General features: G+C 48.9%; 1 protein-coding gene across 4 annotated transcripts in view; it reads right to left on the bottom strand.

Moving 5' to 3' along the window:
* The window catches only part of ANKAR (ankyrin and armadillo repeat containing), a 126,612-nt gene that overhangs the window by 16,756 nt on the left and 92,455 nt on the right, over positions 1-17,401 (bottom strand). For 3 of the 4 annotated variants that reach the window (XM_066577111.1, XM_066577110.1, XM_066577112.1), the window contains exons 16-17: positions 5,079-5,240; positions 1,882-1,988 (exon numbers count right to left, since the gene is read on the bottom strand). In XM_066577111.1, the coding sequence (XP_066433208.1) occupies positions 1,882-1,988; positions 5,079-5,240 (269 nt within the window). Of the gene's footprint in view, positions 1-1,379; positions 1,639-1,881; positions 1,989-5,078; positions 5,241-17,401 lie in introns of those variants that run through there. The other variant, XM_066577113.1, reaches the window with a different exon arrangement.

The following is a 17,401-nucleotide window of genomic DNA, read 5'->3' as shown; positions in this document are numbered from 1 at the left end:
TGTAGTCCTTGTCTGTATCTATGCAGATCCCCTCTCTCCTTCCCTGTACAGATGTGGCCTCCAAACGTCTAATGTCTCGTCTGGGTGTCAGTTGTGGATCACTGACACAGTTCCCTATGTCGGCACTGTGGCTGACTGTCTATCCCCCTGGTATGAGGACACTGAGACTTGCGGTGGTATTTCAGCTGCTTGCATGTGAGCTCTGGGTGGGGTTCCTGTTTTATGCACTATTTGTTGTATGTTTGGTGTGAACAGCGACGTGTTCGATATGTCTGTGCTGGTTACCAGACATTTTCCGTATGTCTAGTCCTGTTCTGTGTTCGGTGTGTCAGTACAGTGTCATGTCCTGTGTGTCTGTTTAGTTCATCTCTCCAGCTCCCTAATCAGGGATAGTTAGGTCCCAGGTATGAGTGCAGGCCCGCATCTATCGACGCGACCAGTCTGCCGTGGTAGGCAGGGCCTCTCCCTCGTTTGATACGTATTTAGGGAAAGATTTCCAATTAATTGTTTGTAGGTTTTAAATGGACACACTTGCATCCCTTTTGTGGAATGGCGCTTTTGTGCGCCAAGCAGACATAACAAGATCTAGAACTTCCACTTTTACCATTGTTTATCTAATAGCACAAAGCCGAACAATGGAAAGAGACGGCGCAGGTCAGCACGACTGTGAACGAACCCGTACCTGTTTCACCCATTCTGGGTCCTATTTTGAACCATTCAAGATGGCCGGCATAATCTTCAGACAACCTGTTAGACTACTAATACACTATATCTGCTCTGCAACTGGCCAGAGCTGCTCACATGAGCAGTCCTGCCCAATCACAGAGCAGTTCACAGTGTGTTTTAGGTAGTTAGAAAACTGTGGCAGCCACCTTGGATTCCAAAAAAAGGACCTGGAGTTAGTGGATCGGAGGGATGGCAGAGAAGAACAACTGAAGGTTATTTGCCCCCCTTCCCTCCTGGACAGGATTTTGTGTCTAAACTGAAGGGTTGCTTTAAGTCCATCCTGTACAAAGGCTGCCCAAGAGTTGCATTTCTGTATTACGAGTAAATGGACAAAATTACTTCTTCCACTATTATAAACGTATCTGGTCTAGGGGCAGAGGGGGGGGGGGGGCACATATCACCCAAGAATTTGTTCTCCGCTGCCCCTCCAATCTACCGGTTTCAGGCCCCATCCAAGATGTCTGCAGAGAAAACACTTCTAATCATATTGTGCATTAAACCCTTCCCGCTACAAGTTCACTTCCTGGCTGGGAAGGGTTTCCAGCAAAAGGGCATACACTTACGCCCAATGAATGGCACAGGCTCAGAAGCTGAGCCCACACCATCTGCAGCAGGAGCTGGCTGTGACTGACAGTCGGCCTCCTTCTGCGACAATGGGGAATAGTGAAAATGCCGATCCCTAATATGAACTCCCTACATGCTGCGATCAATCTGGATGTAAAGCGTCCACAGAAGGAGGATGCTCCCTGTGTGATGTCATCGGCTCACCGATGATGTAATCGTGGACGGCCGATGGGTTGCCATAGCAAGCAGACTTCAAACAATGGTGTCCAGGTTTGTCATGGCTTATGATCGCTAATATGAGTCATAATACATTGCAGTACCGGTGTTTTTGTGTTTTTTCTCCCTGGCCTGCAAAAAAAATATATAGAAGTCATACAATACATCATATGTACCCAAAAATGGTACCAGCTCGTCACACAAAAAACATCCCTCATACGGCCGTGTGGATGGAAGAGTAAAAAAATGTTATGGCTTTTGAAAAGTGCAGACGGACATCCCCAAAAATCATCACGTCCTTAGGTCCAAAACAGACTGATTGCCCCAAGTGACTCCTGATCACTGACCGTCTGAGGTACATTCGGATGCACCTACCTTAATCCTGGGAGATGTCGGAGTCTTCAGGAGGTGGATGAGGGGAGGTAGCGCCTGCTCCTCAACTAGTTTCTCCTGGGCAGCTGGGTTATTAGTAAGTGCTATACCTGTCAAAGAGAAGGAAATCCATGAAGCGTGACTGCGGCCGCGCGTCCCGTCCGTGTCTGTAGGCACTATCTGACCAGGAGATGTTTTTCTGCTGCTCAGTAATACAACTTTTGCGCTCTTTTTCCACTTGGAGTCTTGTCTTTCTATTCCTCTTAGACACAATGGCGCTGAAACTGGTCGTCTGCTGTTATAGCGCATCTGTGCAGAGGAACGGCGAGCAGTGCAGCTGAGATAGACCCGCCACAGGACTGCCATAAACAGTGTCTGATTGACCCCACTTAGCAAAAATCTCGTCCACTTGCTGCGACCAATCCGTTGTGGACAAACGGTGCGGAAACGGCCATGTGGTGCGGAAATTAAATACACATGTCAATTTTTTGCAGGCAGCAAAGCCGCTCCAAAACCCGCAGCTGTGGATTTCCAGCGGAATTCTTGTGGATTTTCGGTGCGGCCAATCTGCGAGAATTCCGCTGTAAATCTGTCCCTTGTGAACCCGGCCTAATGGGGTCTGCCAGGATTCCGTCATGCTGCCTGACAGACAAAGTAGTGCAGAGAGTTTTAAGAGAGTTTTGCTTTTACAGCATGTAATGTCATTACCGTTATGCTACGGGTCAGTACGATTACAAAGTTATCATGGTTATAGATTTTTTTCTTAAGTTTTGCTATTTAAAAAAAAAAATTAAAAAATATATGTATTTAACCCTTTCATGACCAATGGTTATTGCTGCGCTAGCGTCCGGGTCACATTCTGCAGTTCCAGTATTCACTCTTTCAAAAAACTCCTAACTTTTGTATTTTTCGGGTAGCGTATCTACATGAGGGTTGTTTTTTGCAGGATGAGTTCTGTTTTTCATTGACATCATTTAACCCCTTCAGTGGCGGGTTTCTTACCCCCCTGTCAGACCCACCAGGGCAGGTTTTTTAAAATGTGCAATAGGAGGGGGCGAGATGGGGCGGAGCTAAGTGTCTGTACGGGTTAACTGCTGTGAGCAGAGTGTTGCAGGCAGGTGTATGGGTTAACTGCTGTGAGCAGAGTGTTGCAGGCAGGTGTCGGCTATCAGAGACAGCTGATACTCGCAGTGTATGGAGCGGGTTCAGCTCCCGAGCCCGCTCCATACACAGCAAGTCTTGTGGACAGCTATATACATCCTAAGGTTCTCCTTCACACTGGTGATCGCGATTTTGCCGCAAGAAAATCACAGATTTAGGGTGCATTCAGACGACCGTATACCGGCCGGGTATTCATGCCCAGCCAATATACGGTGTCTCTCTCTGCAGAGGGAGAAGGCTGGAAGAGCCGGGAGCAGTGCTCTGAGCTTCCGCCCCCTCTCTGCCTCCTCTCCACCCCTCTGCACTATTTGCAATGAGAGGAGGTGGGACGTGGCTAAGTGGGGGCGGGATGGGGCTCTCCTCATTGAAAATAGTGCAGGGGGTGGAGAGGAGGTAGAGAGGGGGCGGGAGCTCAGAGCACTGCTCCCGGCTCTTCCAGCCTCCTCCCTCTGCAGAGAGAGATGCTGTATATTGGCTGGGCTTGAAAACCCAGCCGATATACGGTCGTCTGAATGCACCCTTATTCCCGTGATTTCTAAGCAGCAGTGATGCTTTTTCTTAAGAATGATTGGCCCTAATGCCCAGGACAGATTTCCGCCGCATTTCACCGCAGCTATTAGGTTCTATTAAACCTAATAGCTCAATGTACACGCTGTGGAATTCCACCACGGAATTCGACAGCGTGAAATAACCCGCGGCATGGCCTATTTGCCGCGGGCATATGCGGCATTGCAGTCAATGGAAGCCGCCCATCACGCTATACTTCCGCTGTAGCATAGCGGAAGTATAGCGTGAATACATGCCCCGCTCACAGCCGGCCGCATCATGTGACACTGCCGGTGCGTCATATGCTGTACTGCGTATGTGCGCTGGCATGTCATGCGGGACTTCGCACAGCCGATCCAGAGGTAAGTATTGGGTCTTTGGGGGGGCGCCGTGACGAACGGTATTCCACTTGCGGAGCCCCTCACGGCCGTGTGCAGAAGGCCTAACGAAACCCATTAGATCTACTAGTGGATTTTGCCCCTTGACAGGGTTAAATCTGTTTATGGATCCGCTGCAAAAAACACAGTTTTTGCTGCAGTTTGTGAAAATTTATATGTGAAAATTCTGCCGTGTGAACGTACCTTTAGGGTTCAAATAAGCAATTAATACCCACCTGAGACACAGGGGCAGCACTGAGCTGCCAGTTGGGGTGGCTGAGCTGGCTTATCTACTAATTACTGTCTACACTTAGCTGCCCGTTGATTAACTCACACAGACGGGCAATGGGCGCTGGCCTGGCTGCAGCCAGAGAAATAGAGAGGGGGCAGTAGGAGGCGGAGCTAAGAATGGTGTCGGGCAGCTTACCGCTACTTCGGGGAGTACATCCCAACGCCTCTAGGCCAGCAACATGTGACATGATCAGCACAGCCTGGAGGCAAGACTATTAAGTGCTGGACCAATGAGGGGGCTTGCTGGTTAAAACTCGGCCAGCAACAGCTACCTATAGGCTCTGCTCTCAACATTGACGCTTCTACAACTTGGAGAAACAACAGCAGGGGCTGAACTGTAAGGCCTCATGTCCACGGGTGGATTGGATTCCGCATACAAGAGCCGCAGAGGAGTCCAACCCTGCATGCGGCCGAGGACACTGCATTACCTGCCCGTGTCTTCTATTTTCTGTTCTGCGGATGCATGCGGAACTGCCGGCCACCACGCTGCTGCGCATACTCATCTGCAATTCAATTGTGGACGGCCCGTGAACCGGATGGCTTCTATTGACTTTAATGGAAGCCGTCCGTGCGGGATCCGCACTGAAATGGAGCGTGCTGCTTTTTTTTTACCGGACCAAAAGGTCCGCAAATCAAACCCGCCTGCAGACATTGGGCCTAAGTGCCCGCCCCAAGGCTCCTCCCCTCCTCTAAGATGTCTATGAACTCATAGGCTATCAGACAAGATCTATGAATTGCTTCTTTTCTTAACTTGCAGTCATTCCAGAAGGCTTGGAAAGACAAACATTCACAAAGTGTATCTAAGAGTAGAATGTAACCGCCTACCGATGCACATCGTCCCCAAGGCTGCGATAACACGAAGAAGGGTCCTCTCTGCTATGTGGGCTGTTCTCACCAACCGAACCAACGAATCAATGCCATTGCCTTCGCAGAACTCCCCCTGGTGGCGCCGGCTGTCCTTGCACAGGGCTGTTAGCATCTGAGCTCCTGTAAACACAAGAGTTACTGCTTATATGAAGGAAAATCACATACTGATGTTACAGTGAAGGACGCAGGTACTGCAGTGTATCAGGAAAAAGTGCAGCGCGTTTAACATGTTGGGCTTCGAATTTTACTAACATTCATAAACCTTGCTTTTCCTAGATGGGCAATACATCCCTACACCTCTAAGGCTGCGGTCTGATGAGCGTCTTTTTCGAGCATGAATAGCCGTGCAAAAAAATGCATATCGCATGTAGAAAAATTGCATGAACGGGTGCATTTGTACTCGCATGTCCTATCTTTTGCGCTTGTAAAATACAGATATGTGGCGTTGGATCTAATAGAGCCGTTTTTAAAACGCGCCTATACATGAGCGAAAAAAACGCTCGTCTGACCGAGCCCGAACAGGCCATACAAACTATGAATTCAGATCACAGAGTAGAGTGCTGCGATACACTGATGTCTGCCGCTAAAGATACCCAGTAGAGATGAGCGAGTATACTCGCAAAAGGCAACTGCTCGAGCGAGCATTGCCTTTAGCGAGTAGCTGCCCGCTCGAGACTAAAGGTTTGGGTGCCGGCGGCGGGCAGGGAGCTGCGGTGGAGAGCGGAGTGGAACGGAGGGGAGATCTCTCTCTCCCTCTCTCCCCCCCCCCCCGCTCCCTCCTGCTGACTGCCGCTACTTGCCGCTCCTCCATGCCGGCACCCGAACCTTCTGTCTCGAGCAATTGCCTTTAGCGAGTATACTCGCTCATCTCTAATACCCAGTGAATAAATGTATATTAACCCCTTAAAGACCAGGGTTCATCAGGCCTAAAGCACCAGACACTTTTTAGCGATTTTATGCATGTGGTGATTCTATGGCGCTATTTTTTTTTCTTGGGCTGTCAAAGTTATTTTTGCTGTGTTTTTTCCATAACTTAAGCTGAATGCTGCACGGCGAGATTTCGCACAGAAGTTCTGCCATTGCCCGCTGCCATAAGATTGCATTAGTTTATGCAATCCTACGCAGACAGCCGCGATTTGACCGCGTGAAAACTAGCGCAGTAACAAAATCGCGCCATGTCCTATTTTGGGGTAGGGTGATGACAGGGCCCATAGTAGCAGAGAAGAAGGTCGCCTAGGGAAGTTTGAGAGCGGAGTAGGGAGGCCAAAGCGGTGCGGCTTGAGGGGTTGCTGGGCGGGGAGCACCAATGCTGGCAGGGGAGAAGGTCATCGGGGCAGGGAGAGGAGGTTGTAGGTTGTTAGCATCCCTCATTGTTGATGAGGTGTGCTAAACGCGAAAAATAGAACTCTCTGCTCAAAAATTGCAGCGCTGGAGTGCATGTCTGCGACGCCCCGTTGATTTCACTGGGAGCGTTGTACTGTGACTAACACTGTGTTCAGAACGCCCTTAAAGTACCATCTCTGCTGTAATGACTGCGGCATGCTGTATAACTTCATGTCGGCGCATCTCGTCTTAGACGTGCCGTACTCTACTGCTATCATTCCTTTCTGGAAATGTAAAAAATTGGCAACTGGGTGCTACCATCCCCTCGTCAATGGGGCGTGTCCATGCCATCTCACATTGTGTTCGCTCGTGCAGAGACGAAGGTAATCGATAGTGTCAAGTTGTCATCTCAGTACATTTTCGGGAAGAATAACAGAAGAATGGCGCAGCGTACTCATGTGGCGTGCAGTTTTTCACTACATTTTATGAGGTCCTCCTTAAGGAACTTGTCTGGGGTTGGAGAAATGTGGCTGCTTTCTTCCAAACACAGCGCCACCCTTCTTTGTGGGTTGTTTTTGGTATTGCAGCTCAACTCCCATTCACTTCAATAACCCTACAGCCTGGGGTGGAGCTGTGCTTGGAAGAAATCAGCCATGTTTGTCTCACCCTGGACAACCCTTTAAAGTGGTTTCATTTATGGTAGGCCATCGATGTTTGATCAGTGTTTGTACAATCCTGGCAGTCTGGTGCCGTTACCGTGCCTGCTCTTCAGGGTCTCATATGGGCTAAGTGATTAGTGACCGGATGTCATTATATGTACATCTCTGCCCCATATCCAAATACATGTTATATGAGAAGAATCATTTTAGGAATGGCACCTGGATGTTGAACGTTTTAGTTTAATGTATGTAATTAAAGGGTTTATGGGGCGAGCTGTCATTGTGGACCGAGCCACAAGAGGATTGTGTTGCCTGTGGTGCGGTGCATGGCCTGCTAAAAGTGCAGCTCCCACTGAATTAAAGGGGTTATCCTCTGTGTAGGGGTTAACTTTATGACTGGTCGGGGCCTCACCGCTGAGATGCCCCCCTGTCCTCAGAGCAGGGGGTCCTGGGTCCTCTCCATGACTCAAACTCACCGCAACCCCTGCAGTACGGAGGGGATTGAGTGGCGTGACAGTCACATATGCATGCTGCTCTCCATTCATAGACAGTGGAAATGCCGGAGATGGCTGAGCGCCGTAAATAAACGGTGCGGCGGCTACGCATGCGGACGGTTGCTCCTTTTAATCTACTCACTGCAAACTGTGCTGAGCTGGAGTGTGGAGGGGGACACGGGACCCCCATTCTCAGGATCACTAGATAGAGACCATAGGGCATAACTTTAGATTTTGGTATGGCCCCTTTGGTTCAGTGGGAGCTGCACTTTCGGTACCGGCCCATGCCGCTGCGCTGCAGGCGGCACAAGCTTACACTGGTACACAATGTTGTCCCAAATCCGGAGGGTCTTTAAACAGTAAATGTGCTGGATGATATAATTAGGAAGAAATAAAATCAATAAACCATTTAATTATTTAAGGGACAGTTTACGGCATAAATGAGGCGGACCGCGCTATTGTCTCCTGCGCAAACGGCAGAAATGACTGGAGACCTGCGGAAACGGACGACTTGATTGGTCTGCACTAGAGCAACAGAAGTCTACGGTTCCATCCTGGGGTTCTGTATAAATCCCATTTTCAGTGATTCAGGCGGAACCCTGAGACCACAGGAGTAACTATAGGGGATGCAGTTGCACCTGGGCCCAGGACCTCCAGGGGGCCAAGAGACCTCTATTCTACATGCAGGGAGCCCAGTACTATGAATAAAGCATTACAGTTGGGCCCCTGTTACAGGTTTTGCATTGGGGCCCAGGAGCTTCAAGTTACACCTCTGCCCAGGACATAAACTACGGTAGCAGTACTTACCCACATACTGCAGCCTACGGTAGCAGTACTTACCCACATACTGCAGCCTATGGTAGCAGTGCTTACCGACATACTGCAGCCTATGGTAGCAGTACTTACCGACATACTGCAGCCTATGCTAACAGTACTTACCGATATACTGCAGCCTATGGTAGCAGTACTTACCGACATACTACAGCCCATGGTAGCAGTACTTACCCACATACTGCAGCCTATGCTAACAGTACTTACCCACATACTGCAGCCTATGGTAGCAGTACTTACCGACATACTACAGCCCATGGTAGCAGTACTTACCCACATACTGCAGCCTATGGTAGCAGTACTTACCGACATACTGCAGCCTATGGTAGCAGTACTTACCGACATACTGCAGCCTATGGTAGCAGTACTTACCGACATACTGCAGCCTATGGCAGCAGTACTTACCAACATACTACAGCCTATGGTAGCAGTAATTACGCACATACTGCAGCCTATGGTAACAGTACTTACCGACATACTGCAGCCGAGGGCAGCAGTACTTACCCACATACTGCAGCCTATGGTAGCAGTACTTACACACATACTGCAGCCTATGGTAGCAGTACTTAACGACATACTGCAGCCTATGGTAGCAGTACTTACCGACATACTGCAGCCTATGCCAGCAGTACTTACCGACGTACTACAGCCTATGGTAGCAGTAATTACGCACATACTGCAGCCTATGGTAACAGTACTTACCGACATACTGCAGCCGAGGGCAGCAGTACTTACCCACATACTGCAGCCTATGGTACCAGGACTTACCGATATACCGCAGCCTTTGGAAGCAGTACTTACCGACATACTGCCGCCTAGGGTAGCAGTACTTACCGACATACTGCAGCCTATCGTAGCAGTACTTACACACATACTGTAGCCTATGGTAGCAGTACTTACCGACATACCGCTGCCTATGGTAGCAGTACTTACCGACATACCGCTGCCTATGGTAGCACTACTTACCGACATACTGCAGCCTATCGTAGCAGTAATTACCGACATACCTCAGCCTATGGTAGCAGTACTTACCGACGTACTACAGCCTATGATAGCAGTAATTACCCACATACTGCAGCCTATGGTAGCCGTACTTAGGCACATACTGCAGCCTATGGTTGCAGTACTTACCCACATACTGCAGCCTATGGTAGCAGTACTTACCCACATACTGCAGCCCAAGGTAGCAGCACTTACCCACATACTGCAGCCTATGGTAACAGTACTTACCGACAAACTGCAGCCTAGGGCAGCAGTACTTGCCCACATACTGCAGCCTATGGTAGCAGTACTTACACACATACTGTAGCCTATGGAAGCAGTACTTACCGACATACTGCAGCCAAAGGTAAAAGTACTTACCGACATACTGCAGCCTTTGGTAGCAGCACTTACCGACATACTATAGCCCATGGTAGCAGTACTTACCGACATACTTCAGCCCATGGTAGCAGTACTTACCCACATACTGCAGCCTACGGCAGCAGTCCTTACCGACATACTGCAGCCTATGGCAGCAGTACTTACCGACATACTGCAGCCTATGGTAGCAGTACTTACCTACATACTGCAGCCCAAGGTAGCAGTACTTACCGACATACTGCAGCCTATGGCAGCAGTACTTACCGACATACGGCAGCCTATGGCAGCAAAACTTAGCGACATACTGCAGCCTATGGCAGCAGTACTTACTGACATACTGCAGCCTATGGTAGCAGTACTTACCGACATACTGCAGCCTATGGTAGCAGTACTTACCCACATACTGCAGCCTATAGTAGCAGTACTTACCCACATACCGCAGCCTATGGTAGCAGTACTTACGCACATACCGCAGCCTATGGTAGCAGTACTTACCCACATACTGCAGCCTATCGTAGCAGTACTTACCAACATACTGCAGCCTATGGTAGCAGTACTTACCGACATACTGCAGCCTATGGTAGCAGTACTTACCCACATACTGCAGCCTACGGTAGCAGTACTTACCCACATACTGCAGCCTACGGTAGCAGTGCTTACCGACATACTGCAGCCTATGGTAGCAGTACTTACCGACATACTGCAGCCTATGCTAACAGTACTTACCGATATACTGCAGCCTATGGTAGCAGTACTTACCGACATACTACAGCCCATGGTAGCAGTACTTACCCACATACTGCAGCCTATGCTAACAGTACTTACCCACATACTGCAGCCTATGGTAGCAGTACTTACCGACATACTACAGCCCATGGTAGCAGTACTTACCCACATACTGCAGCCTATGGTAGCAGTACTTACCGACATACTGCAGCCTATGGTAGCAGTACTTACCGACATACTGCAGCCTATGGTAGCAGTACTTACCGACATACTGCAGCCTATGGCAGCAGTACTTACCGACATACTACAGCCTATGGTAGCAGTAATTACGCACATACTGCAGCCTATGGTAACAGTACTTACCGACATACTGCAGCCGAGGGCAGCAGTACTTACCCACATACTGCAGCCTATGGTAGCAGTACTTACACACATACTGCAGCCTATGGTAGCAGTACTTAACGACATACTGCAGCCTATGGTAGCAGTACTTACCGACATACTGCAGCCTATGCCAGCAGTACTTACCGACGTACTACAGCCTATGGTAGCAGTAATTACGCACATACTGCAGCCTATGGTAACAGTACTTACCGACATACTGCAGCCGAGGGCAGCAGTACTTACCCACATACTGCAGCCTATGGTAGCAGGACTTACCGATATACTGCAGCCTTTGGAAGCAGTACTTACCGACATACTGCCGCCTAGGGTAGCAGTACTTACCGACATACTGCAGCCTATCGTAGCAGTACTTACACACATACTGTAGCCTATGGTAGCAGTACTTACCGACATACCGCTGCCTATGGTAGCAGTACTTACCGACATACCGCTGCCTATGGTAGCACTACTTACCGACATACTGCAGCCTATCGTAGCAGTAATTACCGACATACCTCAGCCTATGGTAGCAGTACTTACCGACGTACTACAGCCTATGATAGCAGTAATTACCCACATACTGCAGCCTATGGTAGCCGTACTTAGGCACATACTGCAGCCTATGGTTGCAGTACTTACCCACATACTGCAGCCTATGGTAGCAGTACTTACCCACATACTGCAGCCCAAGGTAGCAGCACTTACCCACATACTGCAGCCTATGGTAACAGTACTTACCGACAAACTGCAGCCTAGGGCAGCAGTACTTGCCCACATACTGCAGCCTATGGTAGCAGTACTTACACACATACTGTAGCCTATGGTAGCAGAACTTACCGACATACTGCAGCCAAAGGTAAAAGTACTTACCGACATACTGCAGCCTTTGGTAGCAGCACTTACCGACATACTATAGCCCATGGTAGCAGTACTTACCGACATACTTCAGCCCATGGTAGCAGTACTTACCCACATACTGCAGCCTACGGCAGCAGTCCTTACCGACATACTGCAGCCTATGGCAGCAGTACTTACCGACATACTGCAGCCTATGGTAGCAGTACTTACCTACATACTGCAGCCCAAGGTAGCAGTACTTACCGACATACTGCAGCCTATGGCAGCAGTACTTACCGACATACGGCAGCCTATGGCAGCAAAACTTAGCGACATACTGCAGCCTATGGCAGCAGTACTTACTGACATACTGCAGCCTATGGTAGCAGTACTTACCGACATACTGCAGCCTATGGTAGCAGTACTTACCCACATACTGCAGCCTATAGTAGCAGTACTTACCCACATACCGCAGCCTATGGTAGCAGTACTTACGCACATACCGCAGCCTATGGTAGCAGTACTTACCCACATACTGCAGCCTATCGTAGCAGTACTTACCAACATACTGCAGCCTATGGTAGCAGTACTTACCGACATACTGCAGCCTATGGTAGCAGTACTTACCGATATACTGCATCCTATGGTAGCAGTACTTACCCACATACTGCAGCCTATCGTAGCAGTACTTACCGACATACTGCAGCCTATGGTAGCAGTACTTATACACATATTGCAGTCTATCGTAGCAGTACTTACCAACATACTGCAGCCTATGGTAGCAGTACTTACTGACGTATTACACCCTATGGTAGCAGTACTTATCGACATACTGCAGCCTATGGAAGCAGTACTTACCCACGTACTGCAGCCTACTGTAGCCGTACTTACCCCCATACCGCAGCCTATAGTAGCAGTACTTACGCACATACTGCAGCCTATGGTAGCAGTACTCACCGATATACCACAGCCTATGGTAGCAGTACTTATCGACATACTGCAGCCTAGGGTAGCAGTACTTACTGACATAGTGCAGCCTATGGCAGCAGTACTTACCGACATACTGCAGCCTATGGCAGCAGTACTTACCGACATACTCTAGCCTATGGCAGCAGTACTTACAGACATACTGCAGCCTATGGTAGCAGTACTTACCGACATACCGCAGCCTATGGTAGCAGGACTTACGCACAGACCGCAGCCTATGGGAGCAGTACTTACCGAAATACTGCATGCAGCCTATGGTAGCAGTACTGACCGACATACTGCAGCCTATCGTAGCAGTACTGACCGACATACGGCAGCCTATGAAAGCAGTACTTACCGACATACTGCAGCCTATGGTAGCAGTACTTACCCACATACCGTAGCCTATGGTAGTAGTACTTACCAACATACTGCAGCCTATAGTAGCAGTATTTACCGACATACTGCAGCCTATGGTAGCAGTACTTACCCACATACTACAGTCTATGGTAGCAGTACTTACCCCCGTACTACAGCCTATGGTAGCAGTACTTAACGACATACAGCAGCCTATGGCAGCAGTATTTACCCACATACTGCAGCCTATGGTAGCAGTAATTAAGCACAGACCGCAGCCCATGGTAGCAGTACTTACCCACATACTGCAGCCTATCGTAGCAATACTTACCGACATACTGCAGCCTATGGCAGCAGTACTTACCTACATACAGCAGCCTATCGCAGCAGTACTGACCGACATACTGCAGCCTATGAAAGCAGTACTTACCGACATACTGCAGCCTAGGGTAGCAGTACATACCGACATACTGCAGCCTAGGGTAGCAGTACTTACGCACATACCGCAGCCTATGGTAGCAGTACTTACCCACATACTGCAGCCTATCGTAGCAGTACTTACCAACATACTGCAGCCTATGGTAGCAGTACTTACCGACATACTGCAGCCTATGGTAGCAGTACTTACTGATATACTGCATCCTATGGTAGCAGTACTTACCCACATACTGCAGCCTATCGTAGCAGTACTTACCGACATACTGTAGCCTATGGTAGCAGTACTTATACACATACTGCAGTCTATCGTAGCAGTACTTACCAACATACTGCAGCCTATGGTAGCAGTACTTACTGACGTATTACAGCCTATGGTAGCAGTACTTATCGACATACTGCAGCCTATGGAAGCAGTACTTACCCACGTACTGCAGCCTATTGTAGCCGTACTTAACCCCATACCGCAGCCTATAGTAGCAGTACTTACGCACATACTACAGCCTATGGTAGCAGTACTCACCGATATACCACAGCCTATGGAAGCAGTACTTATCGACATACTGCAGCCTAGGGTAGCAGTACTTACTGACATAGTGCAGCCTATGGCAGCAGTACTTACCGACATACTGCAGCCTATGGCAGCAGTACTTACCGACATACTCTAGCCTATGGCAGCAGTACTTACAGACATACTGCAGCCTATGGTAACAGTACTTACCGACATACCGCAGCCTATGGTAGCAGGACTTACCCACATACTGCAGCCTATCGTAGCAATACTTACCGACATACTGCAGCCTATGGCAGCAGTACTTACCTACATACAGCAGCCTATCGCAGCAGTACTGACCGACATACTGCAGCCTATGAAAGCAGTACTTACCGACATACTGCAGCCTAGGGTAGCAGTACATACCGACATACTGCAGCCTAGGGTAGCAGTACTTACGCACATACCGCAGCCTATGGTAGCAGTACTTACCCACATACTGCAGCCTATCGTAGCAGTACTTACCAACATACTGCAGCCTATGGTAGCAGTACTTACCGACATACTGCAGCCTATGGTAGCAGTACTTACTGATATACTGCATCCTATGGTAGCAGTACTTAACCCCATACCGCAGCCTATAGTAGCAGTACTTACGCACATACTACAGCCTATGGTAGCAGTACTCACCGATATACCACAGCCTATGGAAGCAGTACTTATCGACATACTGCAGCCTAGGGTAGCAGTACTTACTGACATAGTGCAGCCTATGGCAGCAGTACTTACCGACATACTGCAGCCTATGGCAGCAGTACTTACCGACATACTCTAGCCTATGGCAGCAGTACTTACAGACATACTGCAGCCTATGGTAGCAGTACTTACCGACATACCGCAGCCTATGGTAGCAGGACTTACGCACAGACCGCAGCCTATGGGAGCAGTACTTACCCACATACTGCAGCCTATCGTAGCAGTACTTACCGAAATACTGCATGCAGCCTATGGTAGCAGTACTGACCGACATACTGCAGCCTATCGTAGCAGTACTGACCGACATACGGCAGCCTATGAAAGCAGTACTTACCGACATACTGCAGCCTATGGTAGCAGTACTTACCCACATACCGTAGCCTATGGTAGTAGTACTTACCAACATACTGCAGCATATAGTAGCAGTATTTACCGACATACTGCAGCCTATGGTAGCAGTACTTACCCACATACTACAGTCTATGGTAGCAGTACTTACCCCCGTACTACAGCCTATGGTAGCAGTACTTAACGACATACAGCAGCCTATGGCAGCAGTACTTAACGACATACTGCAGCCTATGGTAGCAGTATTTACCCACATACTGCAGCCTATGGTAGCAGTAATTAAGCACAGACCGCAGCCCATGGTAGCAGTACTTACCCACATACTGCAGCCTATCGTAGCAGTACTTACCGACATACTGCAGCCTATGGCAGCAGTACTTACCTACATACAGCAGCCTATCGCAGCAGTACTGACCGACATACTGCAGCCTATGAAAGCAGTACTTACCGACATACTGCAGCCTAGGGTAGCAGTACTTACCGACATACTGCAGCCTAGGGTAGCAGTACTTACCCACATACCGTAGCCTATGGTAGCAGTACTTACCGACATACTGCAGCCTACGGTTGCAGTACTTACCCACATACTGCAGCCTATCGAGGCAGTACTTACCGACATAGTGCAGCCTATGCTAATAGTACTTACCCACATACTGCAGCCTATGGTAGCAATACTTTCCCACATACTGCAGCCTATCGTAGCAGTACTTACCCACACAATGCAGCCTATCGTAGCAGTACTTACCCACATACTGCAGCCTATGGCAGCACTACTTACCAACATACTGCAGCCTATGGTAGCAGTACTTAACCACATACTTCAGCGTATGGCAGCGCTACTTAACCACATACTGCAGCCTAAGCTAACAGTACTTACCGATATACTGCAGCCTACGGTAGCAGTACTTACCCACATACTGCAGCCTAGAGTAGCAGTACTTATCGACATACTACAGCCTATGGCAGCAGTACTTACCGACATACTCTAGCCTATGGCAGCAGTACTTACAGACATACTGCAGCCTATGGTAACAGTACTTACCGACATACCGCAGCCTATGGTAGCAGGACTTACCCACATACTGCAGCCTATCGTAGCAATACTTACCGACATACTGCAGCCTATGGCAGCAGTACTTACCTACATACAGCAGCCTATCGCAGCAGTACTGACCGACATACTGCAGCCTATGAAAGCAGTACTTACCGACATACTGCAGCCTAGGGTAGCAGTACATACCGACATACTGCAGCCTAGGGTAGTAGTACTTACGCACATACCGCAGCCTATGGTAGCAGTACTTACCCACATACTGCAGCCTATCGTAGCAGTACTTACCAACATACTGCAGCCTATGGTAGCAGTACTTACTGACATACTGCAGCCTATGGTAGCAGTACTTACTGATATACTGCATCCTATGGTAGCAGTACTTAACCCCATACCGCAGCCTATAGTAGCAGTACTTACGCACATACTACAGCCTATGGTAGCAGTACTCACCGATATACCACAGCCTATGGAAGCAGTACTTATCGACATACTGCAGCCTAGGGTAGCAGTACTTACTGACATAGTGCAGCCTATGGCAGCAGTACTTACCGACATACTGCAGCCTATGGCAGCAGTACTTACCGACATACTCTAGCCTATGGCAGCAGTACTTACAGACATACTGCAGCCTATGGTAGCAGTACTTACCGACATACCGCAGCCTATGGTAGCAGGACTTACGCACAGACCGCAGCCTATGGGAGCAGTACTTACCCACATACTGCAGCCTATCGTAGCAGTACTTACCGAAATACTGCATGCAGCCTATGGTAGCAGTACTGACCGACATACTGCAGCCTATCGTAGCAGTACTGACCGACATACGGCAGCCTATGAAAGCAGTACTTACCGACATACTGCAGCCTATGGTAGCAGTACTTACCCACATACCGTAGCCTATGGTAGTAGTACTTACCAACATACTGCAGCATATAGTAGCAGTATTTACCGACATACTGCAGCCTATGGTAGCAGTACTTACCCACATACTACAGTCTATGGTAGCAGTACTTACCCCCGTACTACAGCCTATGGTAGCAGTACTTAACGACATACAGCAGCCTATGGCAGCAGTACTTAACGACATACTGCAGCCTATGGTAGCAGTATTTACCCACATACTGCAGCCTATGGTAGCAGTAATTAAGCACAGACCGCAGCCCATGGTAGCAGTACTTACCCACATACTGCAGCCTATCGTAGCAGTACTTACCGACATACTGCAGCCTATGGCAGCAGTACTTACCTACATACAG

This window comes from Eleutherodactylus coqui, chromosome 8 (assembly GCF_035609145.1).
Source record: "Eleutherodactylus coqui strain aEleCoq1 chromosome 8, aEleCoq1.hap1, whole genome shotgun sequence".
In the NCBI taxonomy this organism is placed as follows: Eukaryota; Metazoa; Chordata; class Amphibia; order Anura; family Eleutherodactylidae; genus Eleutherodactylus; species Eleutherodactylus coqui.
This window is presented reverse-complemented; position numbering and strand designations above follow the sequence as displayed.